We start from the raw sequence: 20,591 nt of genomic DNA, 5'->3' as shown, positions 1-20,591 counted from the left end.
TTTTTTTTGCTTCTTGCTCTCTACAGTTATTAGCTTTACTACTAGCTACTTATTATAATTTTCGCTTATAATGTGTTTGTAATTTACAAAAAATTGTTGTTTAATTGGCGCCATGAGCGTAACAAAAGCAAAGCTATTGCTAAAAATATAACAGCGTTGTAAATGTGTGGATATTTATATACATAAGTGTGTAAGTTTAGGTATTTAGTTGTAATTAGCCAAATAACTGAAATGATATTTGTGTGGCTTAGTTAATTACATTTGAGCAAATGGAAAGATATGGGTATTGGTATGCGAGTTTGAGTAAATTTTTAGTTAATTTAAGCTATTTCGATTAATTTAATTTATTTTTTTATTTTATTTTATATTATTTATTTTATTTTATTTTTTATTTTGTTTTATTTTATTTTATTTTATTTTTTTAATTTATTTTATTTTATTTTATTTTATTTTATTTTATTTTATTTTATTTTATTTTATTTTATTTTATTTTATTTTATTTTATTTTATTTTATTTTATTTTATTTTATTTTATTTTATTTTATTTTATTTTATTTTATTTGATTTGATTTGATTTGATTTGATTTGATTTGATTTGATTTGATTTGATTTGATTTGATTTGATTTGATTTGATTTGATTTGATTTGATTTGATTTTATTTTATTTTATTTTATTTTATTTTATTTTATTTTATTTTATTTTATTTTATTTTATTTTATTTTATTTTATTTTATTATATTTTATTTTATTTTATTTTATTTTATTTTATTTTATTTTATTTTATTTTATTTTATTTTATTTTATTTTATTTTATTTTATTTTATTTATTTTTTATCGCATTTTTATTTTTTCATTGTATTCTTCCCTTTTTAAGCTCCCAAATTTTAACCAGCTAAAATTTTATTAATAGAATTCAATTATCACTACAAGATTTTAAAACTATAGCTACCAACTATTGCCTTAGCTTAATGACTAACGAGCACACCTTCCACTTATCATTTAAGGTCTACGGCATTCTTATCAGCTTAAAAATTTCATAACAAAACTTCAGATAAGATTTAAGCATTTAATTTAATTATTTTGATTATTATTTTTTCAACCATTTGTTGTGATTTAATTTTCTGCAGAGTTTTTATGCAATACCTTTAATACAAGCACAACTTATAGGTACATATATATAGAAATGTGTATGTTATTTAATTATTTATCGGTTAAATAACTCTATGAAAAAGCATATAAAATTAAAGCGAAATCAAAATAAGAAATATACATATATAATATAAACTATGATAAGTGCTATGCCAAATAAATGCTGATAAGCGCCAACTCTTTAAGTATTATTAACTTATTTACATACTCATACGCTATATATTGGTAATATATGGGTGTATAAGAAATTATCAGTAGTACCTACATACATATATAGTATATACGGTGTATAGGTTAGTGGTAGAGTATTCGATTTCTTTGTATTAAACAATTTAATCTCGGTCGCGCAATGCCAACTGATAGCAGCAGTGAAGTGAGCGCCATATCAATAAAAATTATATAAGTTCATGTTGCGGGATTTCCTCAGTTTGCCATCACGAAGGGAATAAAAGTAAATAAAACCCATTTTTTCCAGTACTTAAGACTTTACTTTTAAGATTTATCACTTTCAAGAACTTTCGATTTTAAATGGTTTGTGTGTGTGTGTACTTTTGGTTTGTTTTTTTTTTTGTTTTTGATAATTTCAAAATTCTAATCAAACAGCATTGATAACGAATTTGCATTCAATAATATTTGCAGCTGCTTGAAGTGGCATGCAACTGGTATTTCGAAGATTACTTTCGAATTTTCGAAGATTAAATATTTAAAGTTTTTTCACAAGTTGTTTTGATTATTTTTTCTTATCAATAATAGAATTTATGACTTCATTTAATTATTTGAAGCGGGTCGTTTTTTATTACAAAGAAATTTAACAAGAAAAACAAGTTACAAAACTAAAAATAAATAACTCATAAATTAAAAAAAAAATAAAGCAATAATAAATTTGAAAAAAAAGAAAATAAAACAATAAAAAATTTATTCTTCTTTGTTATATACGAACTTAAAAAATCTCACAATTTTCTCAAAGTCAAATGTTTTTATACAATCACCACACAAAAATCCTCCTCAATGACTTTCCACTTTGCAGCATTATTTAACACCACCTTTAAGTCTTATCATTAATTATATTTATATTTATAAATAATATTATTGTTATTATTGTTTTTTTCCCAAAAAGTTTTTCGATAACATTTTGGTGTCAAATTTAATGCTTGTTTAATTTTATAAAATTATGATGCAGAATTTATTGCATTACGTTCTCTTTAGTGACGTGTGCACGAAATCGGTATATGATATATGATTCTGAAAATGAATATAAAGACAATTCATATTCACATATGTTATAATCTAATTTTTAAGTGTTTTCTTCCAAATCAATATAGTAGCATTTGCTGTCATATATCATTTTCATCACGTAGCTACACCGAAGTCATATTTGATATGTATGCACGGAAGTTGCTTGTTAACATAATCAGCGTTTCTAACGGTCATTACTCAATTTCAAACATTTTTATTTGAGCACATAATTTTTGATATTGACTTCAAGTGTTTGGGTTTATGTAAAATTACTGGGCTGCAAGCAGTTTACATTTCTATTAAGTTATCTTAGTTGACTTGACTTGTTGTCGCACAGCTATTTTTCATATCAGTCTAATGCCAAAATTTCCATAAAAACAAAAAAAAAAATTTGATATAAATTCATGTAGTTGGCTTAAATAATTCATGCAGTGATTGATCATATATTATATGGGCAGAAGAGTTCATTATAATTGAAATATGATCTAATATAATTTAGTTTTGGTACTAAATATCACTATTTTAGGTCGTTAGAATATTGTAGGTTAATAGCGGAATATCTCAAACTTAAAAACCATGACCTTTTTCACTAACAACCATTTAAACTGACTGGTTAGTAGTTGAAAAAGTATTTAGAAAATGTCAAGAAGCAATTTCGTTTCATTCGAACTAATTAATCAAGTAATTAAATATCAAATAATTGTAACTGAAAATTGAGAAAGTATTGAGAAAATATTGCTCATTATTTTGAACTATTAATTCAATACTTTTAAGAACTGATAGTTGTAACTAAAAATATTTTTCGCTAACCACCAATTAAACTGACGGTTAGTAGTTGAAAAAGTATTGAGAAAATATTGCTTATTGATTGAATCAAGTCTTTAAAGAATAAATAGTTCTAACTAAAAATATTTTTCGCTAACCACCAATTAAACTGACGGTTAGTACATAGTTAAAAAAGTATTGAGAAAATATTGCTCATTATTTTGAACTATTAAATCAATATTTTACAGAACTGATAGTTGTAACTAAAAATATTTTTCGCTAACCACCACTTAAACTGCCGGTTAGTTGTTGAAAAAGTATTGAGAAAAATGTTGCTTATTGATTCGAACTTATGAAGCAATTCCTTAAAGAATAAATAGTTGTAAATAAAAATTGTTCGGTAACTATCAATGGTTAGTTGTTGAAAAGGTATTGAGAAAGGTTAGTACATAGTTGAAAAGTATTGAGAAAATATTTCTTAATATTTCGGACCAATGGTTTAATCTTTTAAAGAACCGATAGTTGTAACTACAAATATTTCACGCCAACCATCAATTAAACTGATGGTTAGTTGTTAAAAAGGTATTGAGAAAATGTTGCTAAGATACATATATATAATCTGGTATATAATAGTCAAAATCGACAACATTTCCGGTAAAATCAACATTATACTTCACAGAGTACAGGGAGAATTAATACATATATACTTATCGCTTATTGACCTTATTATTTTGTAGTCTTACAAATGGGATGTACAAGTTTATAGTATGTGTACGTATGTATGTTTGTTAAAATATCACTGAATTTCCCCATGTTTACTGGCTAGGGGAAATACAATTTATCTATCTTTATATGGTTTATTAGCTCATATATTCTAAGAAATAAGGGTTTAGCAAAATGCTATGCAATTATTATATAAAATTAATGTTTATTTATTTATATAATTTTTCAGTAAGAAATATGCAATGTTTTAGCACAAAATGTTGCACTAATTATTATTATTGTAACAATTATTAAACCAAATACAAAAATAGAAACTGTGTTTTGCTTGAAGAAATTCTGAATCACAATTATAGCTGAAAATGCATGAAACCCACTTTGTGAAAAATCGTATGTGTCATAAACCACAGTGCAATACATATTTTATGTTTACCACAAATAAATTTTTTTGTACAAAGCAACTTGTAAGGCAAACAGCATTGCATTGCGCTCGTACGCACAATAGCTGAGTCATGTGTAAGCCGGCGTAAACGAATTGCATTAATTCACTATTGAAAATTATTTTGGGACTACCGGTCACAAAGAGTACCGCAATATTTCCGCATTTATTTCTAAAATATTTATGTGTAATTTTCTATTAAATAAGGAAAGTGAAGTCGAAGCCGCAAGAAATTCAATAAATTTATTTTTGTGTGCTTGGGTGTGTATGCTTTTCGAAATCAAAATTCAAACATTTCCGATTTTTTTCCTTCAACACCATTTTTGGTTGTAATTCCTTCCGGTTAAAGTGTGGAAAAAAATTACCAAAAAAGTAACAAACGATTGAGCACAAGTTACATAATAGCAAACGGTTCTATGGTGAAGTGAAGACGCTTCATATAATATATATGTATGTACCTATGTATTCTTTTCTATGCAATTACTGCATATGCAACGGTATCAGCCATAGATTTATGACCGAAACAAAACGTCTCGTAAATTTATTATATTGCAACAAATTGACAAATCAACACACATACATAAATACATCTATATTGAGTTTAAAGCACACGAAAATCGTCACACACAAATTAAGTTTTGCGCGAAGAATTGCTTAACGATCGCGGTTTGGCAGAGTAGCAGTAGCTAAAGACAGTATAGTAAAATACCGAACATGCAACACAATGAACCCGAAATAAAGTTACAAAAAAAAAGACAATAACAAAATTGTATACACATACAACCCATTATATATGAAATACATATATGTAAGTATGTGTGCGCATATATGAAAAAAACCAGTAGAAGAGAAACCTACAAAAGCAGCACAATGAATTTATACTACTATGACTCTGCGGATACTCGTGATGAGAATTGGAAATTTCGTGGTTTCACAAATGAAGAAATCAAGAATTCTTCATATACCGTATACGCTGACGCTGACTGCAAAACAATGCCACTAAAAATTAATGAAAAATCAAAATCGAAATTGAAGTAAAGTGAATGGCGCAAAAAAAAATCAAAATAAAAATTCAAAATAAAATAAAATAAACAGCGAAATACACTAACAAATCGCATAATCAATCGAACGCATAGAGAATGTAGCAATGCGGAGAAGAAAGTCGAGCGGCAATGAAAGAAAGGTATGCACGTATACACACGCATACAATAAACATATGATTAAGAAAGAAAGCAAAGTAATCAAGCAACTTGTTTAGAGCAAACGCACGCACGCACAGACAGAGATATTTATATATACATATACAGTATATATGTATGTATATTGGTAGAAATGTAGCTGAACCAGATGTGTGGAAAGAATCAACCAGCCAACGCGCCACAGTTGGTGAAAGACAATAAGCCAAAGATATATAGTATGTGTGTATGCAGTTAAAATCAAAGTAAAATAATAAAAAAGAATCATAAAAAGACACAACACACACCGTGAATTAAAAGAAATCAGTTTGTGTTTGCAAGAAGAAGAAGAAAAAATCGAAATAAATGAAAAGCAATAAGAACAACTAATAAGCGTACCGACGGATATGGCGTAAGCAATTGCTACAACAACATGTATACTAAAAAAACAACTTTTTTCGATTTTGTTGTTGTGGCAGCATCAACATTTTTTTTTTTTGAAATTCTTGTTGTTGCTGTTTTTGGTTTTTGTTAAAATTTTTTTGTTTTTGTTGTAATTATTTTTATATTTTTGGTTTTGTTGTAATTTTTTTTTTATTTTTTAATTTTTTTTTTGTGTTTTTTGTATTTTTTTTTTTGTAATTTTTTTTATATTTGTTTGCCACTTTTGACGCACTTTAAGCCATAAATGACTGATGTTGACTTACGAACTTGTGCGCGAGGGCTAAAGTACAAGTACATATTACGCACAAACCCATTACAATACATATACATACATATAGATATATAAACTAAAATGCGTCAATGTATGCGTTAAGTATCGGCATGCACGTGTGGATTCGTTGTCAAGTTGAAGAAGATCAACTATAAACTGGTAATGAGAGTTGTAATGCCCGCTAGCAATCGCTTACAACATGCTTACCAGAGTCTTTTTTTCCCCGCACACTCACGCACAGAACTACCTTTTTTCTGTATATACCCCAGGCTTATAGAATTCTTCTGCAGTACTTACTCACATATGTACATTCACTTACTTACATATGACTGTAGCAACAGTCTGTAAGCTGTAAGCAGCACATAGCTCTCCGTATCTTTATCTTGAGTCATATCGTAAAAAGAATTATGAAAATAATTGGGTTAATTGGGCAATAGTAAGAGGCGTCAAAAGTCGCGAATGTTACGGATATTTTTGCAAAATCTTTATAAATCTTTTTTTCTTTTGTTGTTGTTGTGTGTGTGTGTGAGTCTGCGTCAATTCCATTGGCAGCGTAGTTACAACAGCGTTGATGGATCACGTGGGGTGACGCGTTGGACACAGTGGGATAAAAAAGGTATTTTGGTAGAGCGATTGTTGTTGAGAAAATTCGAGAATGGAACTCCTGGGTACTCTCAGATTTTTATAAAAAAGTTGAAAAGAGCTTTAAAGACCTTTAGAAAATGAACTTAGAACGATATATGACGGAAGCTTAGGCCTATTACTGCAATTTTACTGTATCATTTTGGAAATCTAATCGAATATCCCTGGTAACCATAATAAATATGAACAATCAGCTTATTTTTCGAACAGTAGTTAAGACTACTCCAAGAAAGATTAGTCTTGACAAAAATATATAGAGTTTTTCAAATTTTCAATTAGTTCTAAGCCACTTTTATATTTGTTGAGAACCTCTACGATGAAAAAATTCATTCGAAAGTTTTCCTGATAAAAATATTATAACATTTATTATATTTATCGGAAATCGGCATCGATCCCATGATCTAGAAAGTAAGAAAGTTATAGACTAAATTGAAACTTGTAACTCGACGAAAGAGTCAAAACCAGACAAAAAATTAGACGGAAAATACCTTCTAGACTACATAAGATCTTACTCTACAATCTGAATTAACCTCAAATTTGTCTTCATCGGTCATTATTTATAAAAGAAAAGCTTGAAATCAAATAAGCTTGAATTAAAATAATCAACTAAAGAATTTGTAATAAATTAATGCAGTTTCCTCACAAAACTCCTCACTGTGCTACTCAGCTGGAATTCGAATACAAAAATAACTTCAAAACTGTACCACGAAAATAAGTATGAAAACTAAAAGAAACAAAACCCAAACAGACGAAAGCAAAATGGCGAAAAAATGCGTTGCTAAAAATGCCAACAAAAACAATAACAGCAACACAATGCAAAAAAAAATGCAAGCAAAAGAAACCACTCGGCGATGGTCTAACTGTTCCAAAGCGCACCTTCAATGGATTGCTTTCAATAGCAGACCAAACAAACGATACAAGATTACGACAATTACAACAACAGCAGCAAAAACTCAATTACAATAAGAAAACCGCACACAACAACTAATAAATGTATACTTACAACAACAACGACATAGTAATAATAACAACAACAACGCGACGGCTATACGAGTATGCCAAAACTAGTACAACAGTCAAGCAAAAGTCAAATCAAGCCATAGGCGACAACAACAACAACAGCAGTCATAAATACTTGCATATATAAGTAATAACCATAACAACAACAGCAGTAACAACGAAACACCGTAAAAGCAGCAACGAACCCGGCAGCAACAACGAACCGGCAATGGTTCGAAACCAGCAGGTTTTCTTAGGCGAATTAGAGACATTCACTTTTTGCATACCACACAGCAGCCAACACCAACAACCAACCATATCGACAACAAACCAAAAAAAAAAAAACAGATAAAGCAACAATTGAAGTAACCAACAAACTGAAAACTCACTATTACAATGTCGGCAGCGCTGCATACAATTTGTTGTTGCCTGTAATATTTATTGTTGTTGCGCGTGCGCGCAGCTTCTCAACCTCAACATCGAGTTTGTGAGACTTCAGGTGTGCAATTGGTTGGGTGGGGGGAGTGTTTGCGGTACGGGTGGTGGCAATTAAATGGCGTTGCAGCAACAGGCTGACTTGACTATCTGGCAGACAGCACTGTTGGCGGTGGTGGTGGTGGTGTGAGAGGTGTTTGGCTTAAGTTGTTGGCTGGTTGAATGGCTGGCTGGTTGCCTGGTTGCATTTGTGAATTGGCTTGCCTCGCCTCGATTTGGCTTGGTAACAACAGCAGCCAGGCCACTCTTTTACCGCTCACAACATTCTTTGAAGGTTTGGCAGTGAATGTTGTAATGTAGGTAATGTAGGCAGGCAGGCGCAAGCAATGCAATGCAATGCAACACAAGCTCTCGAAGTAAAGGGAAAATAAGTGGCATTTCCAGGTTATGAGAAGGTGTGCGTGCAACTAAACGGTATTTGTGTTGCTTGCGATTGGCAAAATATTGAGATGAAGAATGAAAAAAAAATTGATAAAATATGCAGACTTTCAAATTAAAAAATAAATTAAAATAAAATAAAATAAAATAAAATAAAATAGAATAAGAAAAAATTAAATGAAATAAAATAAAATAAAATAAAATAAAATAAAATAAAATAAAATAAAATAAAATAAAATAAAATAAAATAAAATAAAATAAAATAAAATAAAATAAAATAAAATAAAATAAAATAAAATAAAATAAAATAAAATAAAATAAAATAAAATAAAATAAAATAAAATAAAATAAAATAAAATAAAATAAAATAAAATAAAATAAAATAAAATAAAATAAAATAAAATAAAAAAATAAAAATAAAATAAAATAAAATAAAATAAAATAAAATAAAAAAATAAAATAAAAATAAACTAAAATAAAATAAAAAAATGTAAATAAATAAGTAATAAACAAATTAAAAAAATAAATTTGAAAAAATATGCAATTTGGCGTTCAATGTCTGAGAGAAATACATACACACATATGTACCTACGTAATTCCAAAAAATGCAATATTTCATTGAACTCTTTGCACCCAACCCATAAGTGCAGATGAATGCCAAGCAACAATTTTAACTGTACATACACTTCTTTCTTGTCTGATGACTCATTTGCTTTTTATAAAATTACTTCACTTATAAATGTTTACTTTTGTATGTTTTAACTTCAATTTCTTGATTTTTCGCTATCTTCTTCAACTCTTCAACTTAAATTAATATTTTAGACATATTGGGGTCAACCAACATCACCACCTCTTCCACCACCGCCACCAGCGGATTCATTGGGCTTGTATACAACTGTGCTTGTCAGTTGTGTGGCTGTGGCGGCGGCATTGCCGATAAGTCTTTCAGATGTGCCAACGTTGATGTCAGTTGCAATATTGGTGGTATAATCACCACCAACTGTGGCCAGAAATAAATTTAATAAATTGCTAAGCGAAATTGCTGTTGCTATTGTACCGACATACCGACAAACTTTCAAAGGCTATGTGGGAAATATACAATTTTTAATTAATATCCGTTAAACTCACATTGTGTGTTAATTAAGTAACATTCACCGAAATCTAAAATATGTACGAAGAGGAAAAAAAAATTATGCCCGAAGATGATTGACTAGCTGTTGAGTTGTAGTCGATTTTCAGATATCTGAGTTGATTAGTATTCGTTTGAAGTTAAGGGTGGAAACTCGCAAATATTGTTAGCCAAATTGGTGAATGAAAATATATACTATAGTTAACTGTTGTAATACCCTTAGTTTTGTCATTGTGCTATTTCTAGTTACAAAACTAGTTTTGAAAGTCTTTTGGGTCTTTGGGAAGTCATTAAATTTGGTGATTGATATATTTGTCAAATTTAGCTCATAAATGGGTATAAAATCAATATAATAAGATTATATAAAATAGTAATGCTTTCATTTAACTGAAATTATTTTCAGTTCAACATAACCGCGCATTTCAAAATAAGTATTTTTGAAACTCTCTGACAGCATAGAATCGAATATTAATTATCTCAGAATAAATCAAGTATAGTCCTTCGTGTATATTTTTCTGTGCATCCTGTGCTATTTCATTCACTTAACAACAGCAATTTTGTAATTCTCAAATGGTTTATGAAGAAATGAAAAATGCCTTTTATAAGTATAGATCACATAGAAAGTTATAGATCTCAATGTATCGCTTTATTGAACTCTCCTGCTAAGCAATCTCAATTACTTTAGTAAAAAAAAATTATTATTAAATCACTAACTCAACAAAAATCTATTTTAGGCTGCCTGCATCTGGTTTTCGATTATTTTTGTAAGCCCTAAGCTCGCATATAAATATAATTACAATTCAAAACTTTCACGGCAGCTGATATTGTTTACCAAATAAGGCGTTTATGCTAATTTTTGGTTCAGTTTTCTAATATTAACTTAGCTTTGGCGTGATCACGCTGTTTTCACTTTTGATTTTTTATTAGTTTCCCTAATGGACCTTTCACCGACAACCAAAACAAATTAACTTGTGTATCAATATATTAAATTTTTTTTGTTGTAATCGCAATTAGTAGTTACATTAAGCGTTTAGTAAACTAATTGAGATTACAACAATCAATTTTTGTTTATTTTTTCCCGCTTCTTTAAAGTAAAAGTTAAATAATGAGAAATTAGTTGATCAAACCTTAATTAAACTGACTGGAAAAAAATAAAAGTGATGCTAAGAAATTAATCAAGCCCAAAGAGTTATTAGTCTATTTTCGTATTCATGTGAGCAATAGGCGCCTAAAATATTTACTTACTGAAGTATATACACACAAATACTAAATTTATTAGTAGACATTAGTTTTTTTTTGCGCGACTTGCTCGTTTTTTTGCTTTACTATTTTAAGCGTCTAATCTTTATGACAGCTACTTATGTATATAGTATATACATACATACAACCATGTGTACTATGTGCTGACGAATTAACTAAAGTAACGTATAAAGTCTAAAAAGCTGTTGCTGTCTGCCTGCTCTCCAATTGTTTGTTTGATTATATTTTTTTTTGTTATTTTTTTTTTTGGTTTTTTCTCTCTTATATATTTGTTTGTATTACATTTTTGCTTACATATGAAAAATATACATTCATATAAGAATGTCTATAGATATGCATTATCTAAAGGTCATTTTAAGTTGTCGTCAGCAATAAAAAAGCTATGAATTAACTAAAAAACAAAATTTAAATTATATAAACACATTTATAGCGACATATATGCATAAAAAATTAACCAAATTTTTTAATTTTTATTACAAAAAACAAAATAACACGCACTTGTTTATTTCGAAAATAAGCCGAAGTCGTCGAACGCTGATGTAAGCGCGGCGGCACAAACCAAATTGAAAAGCGTTAACCAAAAAATTATGCAGGCCATTTTTACTAATATATATAGTACATGTATACATATGTATGTATATGTATATCTAAAAGGGAATTATTAAAAACAAAATTTTACAATCAAACATCGAAAAATATATTTTTTTATGTTTTAAATATTTTTATTTTTTTATTTCTTTTCAACACTTTTTCTTTATTTTTTTTTTTGCTTTTTTTTTGTTATTCACTGTGGTTTCGCGCCACTGTTCGCATTGCGTTCGTTACTCAAATTTCAGTTTAATTTGCATTTATTACCATTTCATTTCCAAATACTCGCATTAAAAACGCGAAACTCTCGCAAAAAACCGAATTAATTTTTTTTTGCTTTTAAGGGAATTGGCAACAAAATGACAAAAATCAGCGACAAAAATAACAACAACGGATATACTTAATTTATAATATAATTTATTATAAATTAATATATTTGTGAATTATATATACTTTTACTAGAAACAAACGAACACATGCGAGTCAGTGAGCCACCAATACATACTTGAATATATACAAAAACACACAAAGCACATATAAAAATATATGAAAATTCATATATTAATTTGTATTGATACACTCGTACAGGCAGTGAACCGCAACGAAAGCGTGAAATGTGATCAAGTGAATGTCTCCTGTGTATTTCACTTGATTTCATGCTACAGGCTTATATTTATATTTTTTTTATATACATATCTGTATATAGTATAATATAGTATATGTATAACAACTGCCAAAATGTGCGTTTGTGCCGTTGAGCGTCATTTGACTACAGTCTCGCCATCAGTTGTACTATGTGGTACGCTGACTGTCCCGCATGCTGCCTTATCAATATTCATAAAATATGCATTTGTCGAAAAAAAGTCACATTTCTCGTATAGCAACTTGATTAACGTTGAAAAATATTGTTTTAATTCAGCTGTGATTGTGTTGTAAAATATAGAGAAATTGCCGGCATTATTTGTGTACAGAGTTCAAAAACCATAACGAAACACTTTTCAAGATTACATATGTATGTTTGTACATCCCGTCGGAAGCGTGTCTAGAGCGCCGCTGTATGAGATTCAAGCATCAAGCATCTCCAAATTCGTGTTAAAGTAATTTATAGAAATTCCCGAAAACTTGTATTATTTACTTTCGAGAAATAGTGATGTCATCGCCAAACATTGATTGGATTCGTCTCGAAATATTCAGGCTTTCTACACTATATTCAGATTTTAAACTTTTGAGATACGTTTTTGTTTTATTTTTTATTAAATGACATTTTTCTTTGCTTTTCAGAGAAGACTCAATACCTCTCAGCTTAGCTCTTTGCATAGCAGGCACACAGATGGAACAGTAGATCCAACGTTTCCAAGATAACTGTAACGCAGGTATGTAATCCAATTTATAGTAGTTGTAGAATCCCACATTGCTTTCAGTTGTGAAAATTTTGTAAATTACTTCGAATAGTTTCCTTAGATTCCCATTTTCCTTAATTAATGGACTAGCTGCTATTATCAAGCTATGAATCTGCTTTTAGACACGAAATAGTTAGTATTTCTATTACAATATTGACTTGGTAGGGGGCGCTGTAGTCAAAATATTAATAAAATTTCAATTTAAAGCTCACTTTTCATATTTCAATGATATTTTCGAACCATTTCCTCGCTACACAGTTTCGTTAAATTCGTAGAAATTTCTACCGAAAATTACGGCGCTGCAATTAGAGCTACACCTATTGTATTAAGCAATTTTGTGTTTTAAAAACTTCCAATCAATTGTTCCTTATCTCAACCAAAAAACATAATAATGCTGTATCTAGCAGGTTCTTCCTCAATTTTTTGCCACACACCGGTTGAACGCCGCCATGTGGGGATGCTGTCATTATAAAATACTACAAATACACGCTATACTCGTGTGTATGTTATGAAACATTTTGAGGAAAACTTGGAATTCTTGAAACATACAAATAACATTTCCGCCGCGATAAGCTTGTAGGAGGAGTAACAACTAGTGCCGAGCGGCATATTCTATTATTTTGAATGAGTGTAAGAAGTGACAAAAAATCAAGAAATTAAAGTGTCGACAGCATATTGGCATTCATAAATATAATTTTTCGGCGCAACACTTAGCTACTCACTTACGAAAGCATACATTGGAGTCGCTGCCTTGGCGGTAACTTATCTAAAATAATGTTTGTTCAGTTTCATTTCCAATTGCTTGAAGTTTCCAAATGTCACACAAAACTCTTATCAAGAACAACTAAATTTTTGTGAGCGAAAAAAAGTAGTATTAAAGAAAGATTGAGAAAAAAGAAAACAAAATGTAGTCAACAAACGCTAGCAGCTAGTGTTTATACCAGTTAGAAGTGGAAATTTCATTGCCTTACTTATGATTTCATTGAATGTTTTGTGGAGTAATGTTGGTATTTGTTCAAAAAATATTTGATTAACACTTGCCATTACATGCTTAATTATCTCTACGCTTCAATGCAGGTACTCACAAGTGATACTTCAGGAATGACGTTATTTTGCAATTTGTTATATCAAGCAATATAGTAACTTCGATATTAGACATACAAAATTCATTTACAACAACTACAAATACACAGAGTTGTTTTTGTACTCACATATAACAATGTTTTTTCCTCAAAGATGCTTCGGAAATCCTTAATTTATAGTTAATTCAATATATTGCTCAATATTCTACTACTCCACCAATTCCTTCTTCTTCAACCACTTTTCTGTTTTCGGGGGTGCTTAGCAACATACACACATATCTGCCTATTTATTTCATTATTTCATTTGTTTGTTGTAATTCATACAAAAACATTATTAATGTGTGAAATTGTAACATTAAATGTGTGCTATTTGATTATAATGTTTGATTTATCGGGGTTGGCATCATCTAATGTTACTTGTAACTTGTTGAACTGCCTTGTACTATTTGCTTGTATATAAGTCATATTGGTGGTTTGTTGGTCTATTGACTTTCGAGTAATGTTTGTTGGTAGTTGAGTGGGGGAATTGCTTCATAGGTTCCCTCAATGGAACATGGCATGCATGGGACATTGAATGTATGTACTTAGAAAGACTTTTGGTGGTGGAAATCTTTAAATTTTTGTAACGTGAAGAATTTTTCCTGGTTTTTGTGTAATAAAAGGCATCACAAGATTCGCTTTGTGCGTATTTATATTTTATAAAAGTATTATATTTCTGTATAGATTTCAAAATTTACTATAAATGAAGGAAGAGGGTGTTATTTTTATTATTTTCGCTGCTGGTCAGGCTATATATTCTCATTAGAGTGTTATTTTAGAATTCATTGGAATACTAACAATCTCTCATTTACAGAATTATATTTACTTTCACTATAGTTCACTGTTGTTTTTAGAAACCTTTTTTGACGATAGATCTCCAAGAAACAGACTGCTTAACTAACCATTATCTAGTGGGTAACTAACTTTTATATTTAAATTGAAGTCAATTTGAAAGTTCAAAGTTTGAATTATGCCCATTTGGGAACACTATATTTCACGGTTGTTTCTAGAGTCTGTTTTATAATGTGAGAAATCAAAGAAAGATACTGATTGACTAACCATTATCTAATGGGTAACTATCTTTTACCTTTAAAGCAGTAGGTAGTCTGCTTTACAGGCTTCAAAAAATCTCTTCCAAAACTATCCAAGAATATGTCTTTCAAATTCCACAGGACAATTCAACATATTTTCGAAGCTAGAGCAGTTTTAGTGGCCGAGCGTCGAACAGGTGCGATATACATATATTTTTTTGGACCGAAAACTTTAAAGCGCGTTTTTTCGAGTTTTCATTGTCACAAGTGTTAGAAAACGGTGCCGGCGATATGTAGCAAAAAGAATATATGTCCCATCGAAAAAAACCAAAGTGATCTAGCTTCAGTATTAAATTATCTTCTATTTGTACTAAAAAAGGACAAAAGTATTATTTAAACTACTTGTTTTGCAACTTAAAGTCAATTTTTTTCTTAAAAGAGTGAGTTTTTTTTCAAACTTCGAAAAAATTTGGAATTTTATAACTCTTCGGTATTTTTTTAGTTCATAAAGAAACTTACAAAAATAAAAAAAATAAAAAAATGTGGTTCGACTGTTTCAGACGTCGCACGACCTCCATCAACGGCACCGATTTACAAGTGCAGACTACAGGCGCTCCAGAAAAATACTTACAACTTTAAAAAAAAATTAAATATTTTTTAATAATAAATATTGTTTTTTAAGCCTTAAATATAGTACACTATCGTCTTAAAATTCCGTTTCCGCAATCATTTCCTTCCCTTTAAAAAAAAATTGCTAAAAAACGCTTTTTTTCGGCTTCTAAAGCAGACTAGTGATTAAAATGAAGTAAATTTCAAACGCTTTACCAATATGTTAAGACTTTATTTTGATTATATATCAGCTATGAGTTCGAGGGGCGTTGAGTCAGAGAGAGAGTCATTTTGTTGAAAAATACCATGTAACTATAAATAATTTTAGTCTGAGAACAATATTTCTACTTTCTATACAGAATTTATTAAAGAAAAAGCCATATCAACTTCAATTTCTTGCCGCTTAAACTTTACGATTTGTTGCTGCAATTAATGGCACATTGTTGACACATTTTCAATTTATTTTATATTAAAACGAAAAAAAGAAATGAGGAAAAAAGCTATCTATGAATACAAATAATTGGCGAGCACAATGAAATCATGTCCGCGCCACTATTCATTCAGACAATCGAGCATTCGTCATACACAATGCCAACGAAACAAAAGCATAAATATACAAATATAACACTATAATGCAGTGAGTTTCGCGCATTGCAAATCATGTTGTAATCAAGTTAAAAATAGCTGCAAGTATTATGAAGAGGATGCAAGCGAGCGCGACTCATTCTAAATAGCAACAAATGCAACAATAGCAATGGCAACAAATAAATATGGTTGCGCGTGCTGCGGCAGCAACAAATTCATATAAAACATAATTTGTTGTGCCACTAAAACACAACATTCCGCAAAAAATAGCAAATAGCAATTAGGCAATCATTTAGCCAATCTCTGTGGCGAATACTATGCATAAGCTTCTCTCTGTATGTGTGTGTGTGTCTTCTGTGTTCTTGTAAATTAATGATGGCATGAGTAAGAGTGTTTGATTGTATGTGCAGTCAGCCTGTTGTTGATGTAGTCATTTGTGTAAATTTACGGTATTATTTTATGTGCAAAACATTTTTTTCTTTTTCATTGCCTTTTTTTCACACTTGAATAAGAATTCAGCGTAATTTGCCGCATATATGCACTCGTATGCATGTAATTTTTAGTACTAAAATGCAATAGCGCGAGAATTTTTCGCATTTACATGCTTGCAAATACACGTGTAGTTTATGCTTTTGGCATTGGCGCAAAATTTAAGAAAACATAATGTTATGTCGAAGCAAGATTTATAACCGGAAAAGTTAAATACAAAAAATCTATTTTGTCAGCTCGTAAAAAATGCCTTGATTTATAGCGAGTTTTTGAAGGATTTGTAAATTTGATTCATTTCATTTTCGAAAGCATTTTCAGAAATTATTCAATATTTTTTAACGCTGTTATTCGTAATAGTTACAGAAAATTACTAAAAGCATAAAATTCTATCAATTTTTAGCATATGAGTTGTGTTCAAAAAATAACGGGACTTTTCGAAAATAAAAAATATTTTCAAAAAATATTTATTCAATAATAAATGCAATTTTAAATACAGCTGATATTTTTATCGTACTTCAGGGGCATGCATATCAACATAACAAAAAAAAATGTTAACAATTGGACTCTCCAAACCAAATTTTAAATTTTACAATTCCCCTTATTTTTTGAACACACTAATTTTTTTCAATACCAGCTTGAATTATTATTATAAATTTTGTTCTTTAATGAAACATTTAAATTTTACAATTCCCGTTATTTTTTGAACACACACATTTTTTTCAATACTGTCTTCAATTATTATTATAAATTCAGTTTTTGAACGATTATTTAACAAATTCTCTCTCAAGATTGCCTACTGCATTTCATACTCTTAGGCTAAACACACAGTGCAAACATAAAAGTTGCAGCTCAGTTTCAACAACGAAATCAAATTGGAAACCAACAAATACTACTAAGCTTGTCTTATTATTAATTATTTTTTTAACTAAAAAATTTTGTTTTCAAACTCACCGGATCTAAATCGGAATCCCATATATCTTTCAAATCGCCATCATAAAATCCTTCCATTTTTATTGTTGTTGTTGTTTTTTTCTTGTTGCTTTTTTATGTAGCTTTATAGCTGTCTTTTATGTAAGTTGGTGCTTCTAGCGCCGAACTTAACGTAATTGGCACAGAGTTTAACCGTGGTACGTTATCAAGGGTCGTCAAGCGGGCGTTCGTTCACGTTGGACCGCCTCTTTAGCACTTATATTTATTTATTTTTTTTGACACTTCTGCTATATATTTAATAAATTTTAATTGTCTGCTTTAATAGTAAGGGAAGAAAGAAAGAACACACAATTAATTTTAGAATTTTTTCTCAAAGCTTTAATGCATTTTTTACTGCTTATATACATATTTATATATTTTTGTTTTTGGCATGTATGCTGCATAACGGTTCTAAATTTATCAGTTATAAGAAGTTTATGATTTTTTTGTAGCATTAATTAGAATTTGTGGTGATTGAAATCTTTTTGTCGCTCAAAATTTGTTTGTTTGTATGTATTTCGTATACATATATATATATTTTTTTTTTTGTTTTAATTTCTGATAGCCATGTCCGGTACGTGATTTTGTTTTAATGCTGCAATCTGTATTTTTATTATTTTTATTTTTGTTTGTATTTTTGTTTTTGTTTTTATTTTTGTAACTTGAACTTCGTACGTGTGAGGTCGTAGGGGCCTGTTTTTTTAGTTACTCCGCTGATTGTTGCTTTTTCTGTTGTTATTGTATTTATTTTAGTTTTGTTGCGAGTTCAAGAGTTTAACCTACTTTTTAAGCGTGGCTTTTTCGTTGTTGTTATTGTTGTTGTTTTCGACAGTCGTTTTAACTGTTTGCTTGCAGCATTAGCTGTGTTCTAAATTTGTATTTGTTTGTTGCTTAATGTTTTCTTTGAACTTAGTAGCTTACTTCTAAAATTTTGATTTTATTTGCGGTATGAACCGTTAAAACCCGTTCGCTGGAAAAGTAATTACATGCATTTCATTTATATTTATTTTTATTGTGCTATAACTTTTTGGCTTTCATTAGAATTGTTTGATTTTTATGGGCTGTTTCGGAGGAAGTGATTTTTGCTAATTTTAATTGTTTCTGAATACAAATTTTGTTGCATGCGATATTTTTGGAATTTGTTTTTTTTATTTATTACATATGTTTTTTCTAATTTATTTTGTTATATATTTTATTGAACAATTTCCGAAATAAAAATTTTGTTGCATGCGATATTTTTAGAAAATTATTATTTTTTGTTATTTTTATATTATATATCTTGTTTTAAATATGTTTTGTCATATATTTTTTATAACTGTTAAAAATTTTGTTGCATGAGATATTTTCAAAAAATGTTTTATTTTATTTTTTGTTATATTATTTGTGATTTATATATATTTTAAATCTTTTTTGTTACATATTTTTTAACCATTTCTAAATTAAAATTGTGTTGCATGCAATATTTTTAGATAATTTGATATAATTTTTTGTTATATTATTTATTATATATATTTTTCCGAAACGATTTTGTGATTTAGTTTTTTTAACTGTTACGAAAAACAAAAATTTTTTGCATGAGATATTTTAAGAATTTTTTGATTATTTTTGCTCTTTTATGTATTTTATATATTTTTTTATGTATTGTTATATTATTTGTTATTTATATATTTTTTAAATCTCTTTTGTTACATATTTTTTTTTGACCATTTCTAAATTAAAAATTTGTTGCATGCAATATTTTTAGATAATTTGATATAATTTTTTTGTTATATTATTTGTTATATATATTTTTTCAAAATGATTTTGTGATTTATGAGATGAGATATTTTAAGATTTTTTTATTATTTTTGCTCCTTTATGTATTTTATATATTTTTTTTTAATTTCTTTTGTGATATATTTTTTTTATTAAATTACTTTGAATTTTTGTTTATATAATTTTTAACTCCTTTCGCATCAAAATCACTTCGCGTTGCACATTTGCTTGCTTGCCTCTTGCCACAATGCTTCTTTTTCCTAGCTGCTCTCAATCACCACCACCCAGAAATTGCACAAATTCTTCTTACGCATAACCCGTTTTTACTCTTTCTGCGGCTGAGGCTGGCAAGCTTGTTGCGTAAACCAATATATTGCTGCTGCTGCCTCTCACTGCCAGCACTTTTCTTGCTTCAACAATAGTAACTGCAGTTGTAACTAAAAAATCTCTATTTCTTTTACCTAACACACTCACTATTGCATCAACGGGCGCGCAAATAATGCAACCACACGCAGTCCTTGCTTGGCCGCTCGCATGCAACACATCCACTTTGATTGTTCGCTTGTTGCTTGCTGCCAGCCGCGCTTGTTGGTCGACAGCAACCTGTTGCTGCTGTGCAAACGCTGAAATCTTGTGTCTGCATACATACATACATACATATGTCTGTGTATGGGCCACTTGTTGCCCAGTTGTCACGGTCGTGCAACTTGTTGCACACATACATGCATACATACAAATATTGCATTTACTGTTGATTGCGATTATTTTTGGTTTTTGTTTTCTTGCTGCTTTTTATTGCTTTTGTGTCTCTTTTCGCTGCACTCTCATGTTGTTTGCCAACTTTTCACGCCACTTACCAGCTCGCTGGCTGCCAGCCTGTGCCTGCCTGTTGCAACTACGGCTTTCTTTGCACACTTTTCACCACACATACATACATACAT

General features: G+C 29.5%; 1 protein-coding gene and 1 long non-coding RNA gene across 5 annotated transcripts in view; one reads left to right on the top strand and one right to left on the bottom strand.

Annotated features, from left to right (window-relative positions):
* LOC105208614 (uncharacterized) overlaps positions 1-20,591 on the top strand; it is a 122,059-nt gene that overhangs the window by 63,301 nt on the left and 38,167 nt on the right. The window contains exon 3 of the long non-coding RNA XR_003752048.2: positions 12,973-13,064. This is a non-coding gene — a long non-coding RNA (uncharacterized LOC105208614). The remainder of the gene's footprint in view (positions 1-12,972; positions 13,065-20,591) is intronic.
* The window catches only part of LOC105208625 (cyclic AMP response element-binding protein A), an 82,739-nt gene that overhangs the window by 58,337 nt on the left and 3,811 nt on the right, over positions 1-20,591 (bottom strand). For 3 of the 4 annotated variants that reach the window (XM_029037913.2, XM_054230228.1, XM_029037904.2), the window contains exon 2: positions 17,878-18,172. In XM_029037913.2, coding sequence (XP_028893746.1) covers positions 17,878-17,934 — 57 coding nt within the window. In that variant the 5' untranslated portion in view covers positions 17,935-18,172. The remainder of the gene's footprint in view (positions 1-17,877; positions 18,173-20,591) is intronic. The other variant, XM_011178577.3, reaches the window with a different exon arrangement.

This window comes from Zeugodacus cucurbitae, chromosome 4, assembly GCF_028554725.1.
Source record: "Zeugodacus cucurbitae isolate PBARC_wt_2022May chromosome 4, idZeuCucr1.2, whole genome shotgun sequence".
NCBI classification, from domain to species: domain Eukaryota; kingdom Metazoa; phylum Arthropoda; class Insecta; order Diptera; family Tephritidae; genus Zeugodacus; species Zeugodacus cucurbitae.
This window is presented reverse-complemented; position numbering and strand designations above follow the sequence as displayed.